The sequence below is a fragment of the Microcebus murinus genome, chromosome 4 (genome assembly GCF_040939455.1).
Source record: "Microcebus murinus isolate Inina chromosome 4, M.murinus_Inina_mat1.0, whole genome shotgun sequence".
Lineage (NCBI taxonomy): Eukaryota > Metazoa > Chordata > Mammalia > Primates > Cheirogaleidae > Microcebus > Microcebus murinus.
The window spans coordinates 51,234,421-51,246,854 of NC_134107.1; the positions used below are offsets into that span (position 1 = coordinate 51,234,421).

At 39.6% G+C, this 12,434-nt stretch overlaps 1 protein-coding gene across 2 annotated transcripts in view; it reads left to right on the top strand.

The window, feature by feature from the left end:
* Positions 1-81: 81 nt before the first annotated feature.
* The window catches only part of SBF2 (SET binding factor 2), a 432,597-nt gene continuing 420,244 nt past the window's right edge, over positions 82-12,434 (top strand). For both annotated transcript variants that reach the window (XM_020286579.2, XM_020286580.2), the window contains exon 1: positions 82-306. In XM_020286579.2, coding sequence (XP_020142168.2) covers positions 252-306 — 55 coding nt within the window. In that variant the 5' untranslated portion in view covers positions 82-251. The remainder of the gene's footprint in view (positions 307-12,434) is intronic.

A 12,434-nucleotide genomic window follows, 5' to 3' on the forward strand; every position in this document is an offset into this window, starting at 1 on the left:
CTCCCGCCCAGAGTGGGGGTGGGCTCGCCGCCGGGCTCCGGGCCACTGAACCAGCGCGGGTGGGGGTGGGGAGGAGCGGGCTCGAGACGCCGCGCAGGCGCAGAGCGCGCCTCGGTTGTCAAACATGGCTGAAGTGCCGCCGCTGCCGCTACTGCTGCTGCACGGAAAATGCTGAGCCCTCCCGGGCCGAGTGGGCGGCGGCGGCGAGGGCGGCGACGGGGACCCGCTTCCCGGGCGCGGCGGTGGCGGTCATGGCCCGGCTGGCCGACTACTTCATCGTGGTAGGCTACGACCACGAGAAGCCAGGTAAGGGTGTGGGGCGGGCGCCGCCCCCGCCTCCCCGCCCCCCGGCCACTGTCCAGTGGGCTCTGCGGGGCCGGGCGTCGAGGCCGGGAGGCGGGGAGGGCCGAGCCGGGCCGGGCCGCCGAGGAGCCGGCGGTCGGTGCCGGGCCTTCTTGGCGGGGCTGAGCCTCGTGGTGGGCGTGAGGGACCAGCCCGGCGGGCGGTGGAGAGAAAAGGCCGCGTCTGCCCAGGCCCTGGCGGACCAGCTGGGCCAGCCGAGGGCGAGTCTGGGTGCCGCGACCCAGTCTCTGGAGTCGGCCGGGTACCAGGGGCAGTGCCCCGCGTTTGGGCCCAGGACCGCAGGGCTGGGAGGGCGGGAGCCAACTGTGCTAAGTTCCTCGGGGATAAACTTCTGCCCTGCATCCTGAGTGAGTAACCAGTGACGCAGGGGGCTGTCCTCTCCGAAAGGAAGTGCTGAGAGTCCAGTGCTACCTCACCCTGGCGCTGTTGGGGGCCTAGTGACCGCCCCAGTGAATGCGCTGTACCGGGGAAGGGGAAAGGATTCTTTGTACTTTTAAACATGTCTAGGAAATGCTCCCTGTTCTTTTAGGACAAATGTGACAGACATTTCAGAAAGACGAATGTCTTTTAAGTAAGGACAGCCAGCTGACCGCTGAAGATGATCTTGTTTCACTTTAATGTGTGTTTTAACTGTTTTTTTCATTCGTTACAAAATTTTCTCCGTGAGGAACATTTTGGCAAACGGATTGCATTTTACACTCTAACCGGTGGACTTACACAGCTTAAGAATTCTGGCTTTAGACACATTTATTTTTGGGTTTGTATTCTTCTGTATTACTATATAGCTAAGCATAATGTAGCAAATTGATCTGGGGAAACACTTTTTAAAAAATTTAGCAGTAAGAATTCTCAGAGAACAAGAGGAAACACTTCTATTTCAGGGTAATTCTAGTCTCACATTTGCAAGGAATTTTAGATATCAGCTGTACAGCCCACTTCATTTTTCAGAGAAGATGCTGAGATTGTGTTTTGTTGATGGTAATACCCATTGGTAGCATCAGAATACCATTGTTCTACCCACTCTTGGTCCATTGCCTTTCATTATTCCTCTCCTCAGAACTTTCTCTCCTTTAGTGGTAACCTTTCATATTCTTTTATCCCTCACCACTTATGACCTGATTGAGGTCAGTTAAGAGAAGGGGTGGGGCTATATTTGAAGTATCTTCTGGCAGCAGGATTTTATATTATTTCCTAGTAATTTTGCATAGTCTGATGTCTCTTTCCTACCACGACGAAGTGTGGTGAATCACAGTTTTGTTTTTTTTTAACTTTGTTTTTTTGAGACAGGGTCTCTTTCTGTCACCTTGGCTAGAGTGGAGTGGCATTATCATAGCTCACTGCACCCTCAAACTCCTGAGCTCCAGAGATTCTCCTTCGTCAGCCTCCAGAGTAGCTGGGACTACAGGCATGTACCACCTAATTTTTCTTTTTTTTCTTTCTTTTTCTTTTTTTTTTTTTGGTAGAAACGAGGTCTTTTACTCTGGTTCAGGCTGGTCTCAAATTCCTGGCCTCAAGCACTCCTCCCACCTCAGCTCCCAAAGTGTTAGGATTACAGACATGAGCTGCTGGGCCCTGCCTCTTGTTTAGTTTTTAAGGACTGCTGTCCCTCTTCCCACACTTCTAAACAATTTTAAAATAGCAACAAACTTGCAGAAAAGTTGCAAGTATGGTACAAAGAATTCCTCCCCTCCAACAATAATTTGAGAGGAAGCTGCTGACCTGATGCCCTATCACCCCAGAATGTTTTAGTGTGCATTTTTTACAAACAAGAATATTCCTCTACATATTCACAGTACAATCATCAAAATAGGAAATTAACACTGATACAGTATTCCATCTAGTTCTCAGACTGGTTCAAGTTTTGTTGATTGTGCTATTCATCTCTTTACTCTTAAAAGGATCTAGTTCAGAAGTATGTGTTGCATTCATTTGTTGTGTCTCTTTTAGACTCCTTCAGTTTGGAATAGTTCCTTCATCTTCTTTCATGACCTTGACACTTTTGACAATTATAGGTCAGTTATTTTGCAGAATGCCCCATAACTTGGGATTTGTCTATTTCCTCATGATTAGATACATACAGGTTATGCACTTGGACAGAGAATATCACAGAACTGATGATCATTGCATCCTGTCAGGTGGTGTACAAGTTTACTTTGTCTCACTATTGGTGATTTTCACTTTGATTATTTGATATAAGCAATGTCTGCTAGGCATCTCTACTATAAAGTTAATACTTAATTGTTTTTGTGAGGAGTACTTTGAAACTATGTTAACATCTTGTTCCTCACCAAACTTTTAATGTAGTCATTTATTTGTTGTCTACATAGATTCGTGGTTTTCTGTTTTTTTTTTAGTGGATTATATTCTGTTACTATTTGTCTCAAATCTGTTCCAGCTGCTATAACAAAAGTTCCTCAGACTGGGTGGGTTATAAACAATAGAAATTTATTTCTCACAGTTCTAGATGCTGGAAGTCCAAGATTAAGGCTGGGACAGATTGGGTGTCTAGTGAGGGCCTGCTTCCTCACAACTATGTTCTCACTTTAACCTCACATGGCCTGAGGGGCAAATGAGCTCTCTTGGGTCTCTTTACTAAGGGAACTAATCCCATTAATGAGGCTTCCATCCCCATGATCTAATCACCTCCCAAAGGCCACACCTCCTAATATCATTACCTTGGGCGTTAGGATTTTAATGAATTTTGAGGGGGGACACAAGCATTCAGACCGTAGCACTATTTATTTTGATATTCAAATTGCTCCTCATTTGGCTAATGAGAGCTATTCAAGCTGGCTTCTGTGTTCTTATGACATGTCTCTATTATTCTTTGAGAATGTCTTTTTCCCTTTTGGCACTAGAAGCATGAGAAGGTGTTCCCGGCTTGTCTTGTACTTTTCCTGTATTGGCCCTGGAATCAGCCCTTTCGCTAGGGATCCCTGGTTCCTTTTTGTGGAGAATAACCTTTAGAAGCTAAGATGTCAGTGCTTATGTATTTATTGCTGGTGGGTTGTTACTACTCCCAGGCCCTCTTAATGGTTGGAGCTGGGGGAATATATGTATGTATATACATACACATTGACGTCTATATTTCTTATCTATATGTATTGAAAACTATGAATTCACACACTGATACCTCCTATTTAAGTCAAATAATCCAGGGTCCATTCTCATTTTCTCCCTTTTCATATTGTCGTGTTCTCTGACAGTGAGAAATCTGGTTTCCATTATCCTTAATGTATTTACTTATTTGTTCAGTCTCCCACTTTCACTACTACTCACTTCTCTCCCTCCTGGGGCTTAGCTTCTTCATTCCATCTCTCCTATCCCTCTACCCCTGTCAAGGATCTAAGAGTCCATACCAGGATGCCTCAGTACTGGGAAACTCTCCCTAACTTGCTCTGGCTCCCCATACTAATCTCCCCACTGTCTACAGACACATTTCTCAACACCCTCAGGCTCTGATAGCCCGTGGTGGGCTGCTTTCATTGGAAGACATCCTCCTCTGTTTGCACCCCAGTACCCTCTGCCAGTTTACCTCCTGCCTTGACTCTCAGGTTATGACTAAATACATTTTGGCCATTTCCCTACCACATGAATTCCCTCCTTAGCTCACTAGGGCTTCCATAAGCCTCACCTCTGCTCCAGGGCTACTGTGAGAACTGCCCTTCCAACAGCAAGGAAAGGGAAGACTATTTTTTTTAAGTAAGAAAATCCAAAAGCTTGTATAAATTGTAGAATATCAGTAGTGAAATATATAATTTTTTTAACTTGGGATAATTTTTGTTTAGTCATGTTTATTGAAGTATAATTTACATGCTGTAAAATTTACTCTTTTAGGTGAACCTTTAAATGAGTTTTGACAAATGTATGCATTACGATAGCGACTATGGCAGGTGCTGTGGCTAATACCTGCAGTCCTAGCACGCTGGGAGGCGAAGGTGGGAGGATTGCTTGAGGTCAGGAGTTTGTGACCAGCCTAAGCAAGACCTCATTTCTACAAAAAATAGAAAAATTAACTGGGTGTGGTGGTGTGTGTCTGTCATTCCCGCCTCTAAGGAGGCTGAGGCAGGAGGATTGCTTGAGCCCAGGAGTTTGAGGCTCTAGCAATCCTTAAACCTCAAACTTGTTCTATATATATATATAAATAAAAATATGTAACATTTCCTCCAAAAAGTTCTGTCATGTCCCTTTACATTCAGTTCCCTCTGGAGCCTCTGGCAATCACTGATCTGTTTTCTGTCTTTGTCTTTTCTAGAATGTCATATAAATAGAATTGTACAGTTTTTAATGTCTGGCTTTTTTCATGTAGAATCATACACTTGAGATTTATCCATGTTGTATTATTGGTAGTTGTTCCTTTTTATTGCTGAGTGTAATACAATTTGTTTATCCATTCACCAGTTGGAGGACGTTTGAGTTTCTAGTTTTTGTCTATTATGAACAAAGTTGTTCTGAACATTTGCATACAGATCTTTGAATGTTCGTATGGTCATATGTTTTCATTTTTCTTGGGTAAATACTTAAGAGAAGAATTGCTGGGTCATGATAAATGTTTGTTTATATGAAACTGCCAAACTGTTTCCAAATTGACTGTGCCATTTTACATTCTCAGCAGCAATGTATGACAGTTTCAGTTAATCTTTTATTTATTTTTAGAAATCTTGTTCCCCTCAGCATTATTGAAGTATAATTGACAAATAAAAATTGCACATATTTATGGTGTATAGCATGATGTTTTGATATATGTGTCCATTGTGGAATAATTACCACAATCAAGCTAATTAACATATACATCACTTAACATGGTTACCTTTTTTGTGTGTGTGTGGTGAGGACATTTTAGATCTCTCTTAGAAGATTTCAAGTATACAATACAATATTTGTTTTTATCTAAAAATTAAAAATTAAGCTATTCCAGTAGATATGTAGTAGTATCTCATTGTGGTTTCAATTTTCATTTTCCTGGTGACTATTGATGTTAAACACCTTTTCATGTTCATATTATCATTCGTATATATTTTGTAAAGTGATCAAACTTTTGTCTTTCTAAAATTGAGTTATTTGACTTATTATTGAGTTGTTTTTTTCTAATTCTACATACAAGTCTTTATCAGGTGTTGTGCAGGTATTCTAGTCTGTAGCGTATCTTTTCATTTTCTTAACAGTGTCTTTTGAAGAGCAGATATTTTAATTTGGACCACTTTTTAGGTGTTTGTTCACTTAGTTGTCTGAATGCTCACATCTTTTTTTTTTTTTTTTGAGACAGAGTCTCACTTTATTGCCCAGGCTAGAGTGAGTGCCGTGGCATCAGCCTAGCTCACAGCAACCTCAAACTGCTGGGCTCAAGCGATCCTCCTGCCTCAGCCTCCCGAGTAGCTGAGATTACAGGCATGCACCACCATGCCCGGCTAATTTTTTTATATATATATATATATATATTAGTTGGCCAATTAATTTCTTTATATTTTTATAGTAGAGACGGGATCTTGCTCTTGCTCAGGCTGGTTTTGAACTCCTGACCTTGAGCAATCCACCCGCCTCAGCCTCCCAGAGTGTTAGGATTACAGGCGTGAGCCACCACGCCCGGCTTAATGCTCACATCTTGATTTGTATCATTTCAGTAGTCCTGTTTATGTAAAACCCCCTGTAAAAACTTATTGGAAAGGCCGGGTGTGGTGGCTCACGCCTGTAATCCTAGCACTCTGGGAGGCCGGGGCGGGCGGATTGCTCGAGGTTGGGAGTTCGAAACCAGCCTGAGCAAGACCCCGTCTCTACTAAAAATAGAAAGAAATTAATTGACCAACTAAAAAAAAAAATATATATATATATATATATATATATATATATATATATATATATACAAAAAATTAGCCGGGCATGGTGGTGCATTGAATAATTACAAAACACTCTGGTATTACACAGACATTTCAGGAGGATCGCTTGAGCCCAGGAGTTTGCGGTTGCTGTGAGCTAGGCTGACGCCACGGCACTCACTCTAGCCTGGGCAACAAAGTGAGACCCTGTCTCAAAAAAAAAAAAAAACAAAAAAAACTTATTGGAAAAAAATTCACTAAATCTATGTTCTTGTTAAATTACAAATGAAGAATAAATCTAATTGATTCTGCAAACCTTTGTTACATATTATATTGCTTTTTTTCAGGAGTTAATATGGTTTTATTACCTAAATCTCTGTAAAAGCTAGTCACATTATGATAAAATGTTACTGAAATGTCTGTGTAATACCAGAGTGTTCTGGAATTATTCAACCAATACACTATTTTTGTTCCAAAAGTGTTTTTGCAATTAACAGTACTTTCAGTTGAGTCTTTAAATATTTCTATTTTAAAATTGGATTAAAAGAAAAAAAAGGCCTTGTCTTTTATAAAATTGTTTTTACAAACTGGAAAAAAGAGTTAATACATATTGTTTGAATAGTATAGAAAGAAGGGTTCTTGGCACATAGTGAGTGTTTAATAAAGATATAGTGAATGAACACACAGTTGTTTAAAATGTGGGGAGAAAAGCTATAAAGAGAAGGGTTGAATGTGGATGTGGTTATGAAAGGATAATGGGGGGATTTTTGTGGTGATAGAAATGTTTTATATTTTGACTGGGTGGTAGATATATGAATCTACATATGTGATAAAATTGCACAGAACTAATAGACACACAACCACAAGTAAGTACAAGTAAAACTGGGGAAATCTAAGTAAGATTGGTCGATTGTTTAATATCCTGGTGGTCATATTGTAATATAATTTTTTAAGACGTCACCATTGGGGGAAACTGGGTAAAGGGTATATGGTTCCGCCATTAATTCTTACAGCTGTGTATAAATCTACAACTATCTCAAAAAGTTTAACTTAAAAAAGCTGTAAGGAAGATAGAAGATACCCTTAGTATTAAAAAACATTAATGATATGGGGAAAGCTTATTCTATAAAATTTCAGAAAAATATAATCTTTAATGGCTGAATTATTACATCTTGTGGGTGTATTCACTTCATCATTCACTTTATCATTGGACATTCGGCTTATTTCCAGTTTTGTGTTCTCATAATGCTGCAATCATGCTAAGGAGAACATAGATTGAAAATCACTGATTTTTGTGACAGCTTGATTTTGATAATTTGAAATTAAGACTTTATTTTCTTGACTTTTCCTATGTATTATGGCAGAATAGTTAGGAAATTTTATTAGTTTCTGATAGATGAAATTATTTAGCCAACTCTATTTTTCTTGTTTTTACTTTTTTTAACTGAGATTGGTCCAAGAAAAATTGATAATGACCACCTGTGTTAATTTCCTTCTATGCCTTTATTTTTTTCCTTTTTGTTTACTTCTATCCATTAATACATTTAGAATTAATCCATTTTATCTTGATGATAGTTGATCTGGAGTCAAGTATGATAATCATTTGAAGTTCTTGTATTTTTTCATGTTAATCTGCATAAGTATATTAGGGAAAGCATTGAAATGTTTCTTAGATATCTAATCAGTTTTACTTAAGCAGTATAAGTGAGGTAAGCTAAAATGTAAATTTATGTATGCTATCTGAAATATCACATTTGGAGACATTTTAAAAATTGATAATTGATTATTATAAAACCATTGTAATTAATACATAGCCTGAGTTTTCTCTCCTACTCCTGTTCTATATTGAAGTAGTTGGAATTTCCCAGTTGCTGTTTGTTGCCAACTTTCAAGAACCATTTGGGATTCATTGATTTGACAAATATTTATTGCCTTCCAGACGTTGTGCTAAGTTAGAATAAATGAGTAAAGAGTAAAACTCTAGATCAGGTGCCGTGGATCATGCCTGTAATCCTAGCACTCTGAGAGGTTGAGGCAGGCGGATTGTTGTAGCTCAGGGGTTCGAGACCAGCCTGAGCAAGAGTGAGACGACCCCCCCCCCCCCCCGTGGTCTCTACTAAAAATAGAAACAAATTAGCTGGATAACTAAAAAAAATCTTTATATAAAGAATTAGCTGGGCATGGTGGCGCATGCCTGTAGTCCCAGCTACTAGGGAGGCTGAGGCAGTAGGATCAATGGAGCCCAGGACATTGAGGTTGCTGTGAGCTAGGCTGATGTCACGGTACTCTAGCCTGGGCAACAGAGCCAGACTCTGTCTCAAAAAAAAAAAAACAACAAAAAGTAAAACTCTATTCCTAGCTTAGTCATTAATGGAGACAATCTTGAAATAAGTAATGATAAGTGAATAGGGTGGACCCACTTTATTAAGGGAAAGAGGCGGCTTCTTATGAGAGGTGATGTTTAACCAAGTTGTATGGGATGCATACATCCTATAGCAGGCGTCCTCAAACTATGGCCCGAGGGCCACATGCAGGTGTTTTTGCCCATTTGTTTGTTTTTTTTTTTTTGAGACAGAGTCTCGCTTTGTTGCCCAGGCTAGAGTGAGTGCTGTGGCGTCAGCCTAGCTCACAGCAACCTCAATCTCCTGGGCTCAAGCAATCCTGCTGCCTCAGCCTCCCGAGTAGCTGGGACTACAGGCATGCGCCACCATGCCCGTCTAATTTTTTCTATATATTTTTAGTTGGCCAATTAATTTCTTTCTATTTATAGTAGAGACGGTTTCTCGCTCTTGCTCAGGCTGGTTTTGAACTCCTGACCTCGAGCAGTCCACCCGCCTTGCCCTCCCAGAGTGCTAGGTGTGAGCCACCATGCCCGGCCCCATTTGTTTTTTTTTTACCTCAAAATAAGATATGTGCAGTGTGCATAGGAATTTGTTTTTTTTCATTTTTTCATTCATTTTTCATTTCAATTTGTTCATAGTTTTTTTTAAACTATAGTCTGGCCCTCCAATGGTCTGAGGGACAGTGAACTGGCCACCTGTTTAAAAAGTTTGAGGATCCCTGTCCTGTAGGATAGAGGAGATTACAGGCAGAGAGAAAAATGTGTGTGTGTGTGTTTGTGTGTGTATGTGTGAATGTCTTGTACAGGAATGGAGAGAAGTGTAAATATGAATTGACGTAGGCTTTGATGCTAGAGTGGGTTGGGGTCAGATTGTGAAAAGCTCCGTATATCAGGCTATAGAATTTAGCCTTGACTCTGAGATAGTGGGTCTGTTGAAAAATCAAGGTTCTTGAAAAGCAACAAACAATATAGAAATGTGACTCAAATGGCAGTGAACTGAAGGGAGAAAGACTAATATGAGAAAACTCAAGAGCTTTTACTGTGGAAATGGAAAGTATGAATCCTAGAGAAATTTGGAAGCTCAAATTAGTGAAATTTAATAATGAATGTAAGTGGTAAAGTAGAAAGAATAGACTGGGTAATTGGGTGAGTGATGATGATGCTATGAATGCAAATAGGAAATTCAGGAGAAGGAATGAATTTTGATGAGAGAAGGAAAATGCTGAGGGTAGTTTTAGACATGTTAAATTAAAGGTGATGATAATCAAGGTAGAGATTCCATTTAGGTGTTTTAGATATATGGGTTAGAAGGTAAGGAGAGAAGTGAAGATTAGAGATTTAACTTGGCAATTATGAATAGCCAGCTGATTGTCAAATATGTAAAGAATGAGATTGCTCAGGAAATGAGTGTAGAGTGAAAAGAAGAGTGGCCTCAGAATTGTACTCAGAGAAAAAGTATTCAAAATGTAGATAAAGTAGCAGTAGCAGCAGCAAGGATATGGACTAGGAGTAGTCAGAGGTCTAGCAAGGAGAACCAAGATAGTATGATATGATATCAAGGAAACTCTGGGTGTAGAGAATTTTGAGGAGGAGGAAGAAATGATGAATAAATGACATGCTCTGAAGAAGTCATGTATAATGAGGACTAAAAATAGACTCATGGATTTGATAATTAGGATAATGACTTTAGAATATTAGAGTTGTGGGGGGCCAAAGCCAGTCAGTTTGATGAATGTATATCCCAAGTCGTATGCTGTATAAACCTCATGTAGTACAGTTTATTTCATTTCTTTTTAGAAGCTCAATATGACCTGTGATTTGTGGCTTGTGGGAAATGGAAAGTGGAGTCAGAGGCAACCTCAAAATTGCAAACCTGAAGGTTTGGGGTACTTGTGATGCTGTGACTTAAGTAGGAAGATTGAAAATGATTGTCTTTTAAAATTACTTATTTGTCTTTGTGGACTTGGAAGAGAATGGGGTTTATTTTGGAAGTCTTCATCCAAGTGGAGACTTCGAAACATGGGATAGGTAGGGAGGCAGTACAAAGACTTAAGAGTCATTAGAGTAGCTAGAGCTATGACATTGCATATGTGCCTTCAGGAAGTAGGCATAAAGGGAAAAAAAGAGGACCAAGGACCAGTCTTTGGGAAACACCATTGCTAAGAGGATGGAAAAGATAAGCAACCACAGAAGAAGGGTTTGGAGATTTTGCATTAGACACTATTTTCTCCCCAATAGCAATTTTTCTCCTCGATGGTGATAGAAGCCCTAATTTTGGCTAGTTATATGGATATGCCAAAGAGAGACTGTTTTCAGGTTTCTAAAAGGTGTAAATATATGAATGTGTTCTAGCCATTTGGATGAATGTGGAAATGATGACTGCAGTATTCCGAAAGTATTCTTAAAGGATGAGGGTATGCCTTCCTAGCTTTTCTTTTTCCTGAGACTGGCATTCTATTATTAATATAAAGGCTGGTGCTTCAGCAGCCATCTTGGACCAAGTAGATAAGGGCCCAAACCCTAGGGATATCAGCAAAAATCCAGAAAGAACCTGAGTCCCTAATGACTTACAGTGGGATTGTTAAAGTGGACATAGATAGCTGCCCTCTGAATTTATTTATTTTTAACATGAGAAACTATAATCCTGTATGTTTAAACTGCTAGAAATCTGAGTTTTTGTTTTATATAGCTAATCTAAATCCAGATAACACGGAGAGGAGATCAGAATTGAGAGTCATAGAAAGGGAATAGTTCTGTCAGGTGTGGCAGATAGAGATCAGTGAGATGAGGAGTTAATGAAGAGCTTTGTATTTTACAAAATGTTAGACTTGAAAGGTAACTCTATAGGTCATCTGTTTCTATCCAATTTATGGATAAGGAGGAACCAGTGAACCCTCCAACACCCAATCCCCAGTTGTTACTTGTGAATAATTACACAGCTATTGAGTGGCAAGCCATAGTCTAGATGTTTTCTCACACCTGTACTCTAGTATATCATGCTATCTTTTGAGAATTGCTATCAAGGATAGCTTTACCTTGAATTGTTTCAGCTGGAATGTTGTGTTTGAACCAAATTGAAGAACTTTAGCAGAATAAAAGCTAGGAAGTGGAGGCAGCAGATTAAGACTATTTGTTTGAGTAATCTGATTTGAAAGATAAGAATATCTGGAAAAATTTGGAAGTTTTTTTTTAGAGTAAAATGCCTATATTTTGTATCCTAGAGTTGTCTGGCTTATTGGGGCTCAGTAAGCCATATTTGTTGTATTGCAGAAATAGTAAGGTCCACAGAGAGTTTTAAAAAGTGTATAGAATAGATGTGAGCATAAATGAAGGCAGAATAATGGAAATTAATGGAATGAGAGCAATTGATGCTGAAGTGGGTGGGGACAGATCTAGGAATAAAGTTTCTTAGGGCTGGGGGGTCTCAAGCACATGTATTCAGAATGCAAATACATCAGTCCAGCCCTGATTCTTCCCCTCTAACGAGTGTGTACTTTGGAAAATAAAATTGCCATTCCATTAGTCTTGGAGATATAGATTGATTATCTGTAAATCTGAAGTCCATAATGCTCTGAAATCTGAAACTTTTTGAGCACTGACATGACACTCAAAGGAAATGCTCATTGAAGCATTTTGGATGTAGGATTTTTGGATTAGGATGCTCAGTCAGTTAAGTATAATGCAAATATTCCAAAATCTAAAAAAAATCTGAAATGTGAAGCCCTTCTGGTCTCAAGCATTTCAGATAAGGGATGCTAAACCTATAGTCTATAATGATATACATTAAATGTCACTAATCAGCTATGAAGACATTGTGAGAGGTGACAAGTCATGTAGTCATATAACAGAACTGGAAATCTACATATGAATTTAGCACTGATGGACAGGGTGGTATTAGGAAAAGACAGTGGTGATGT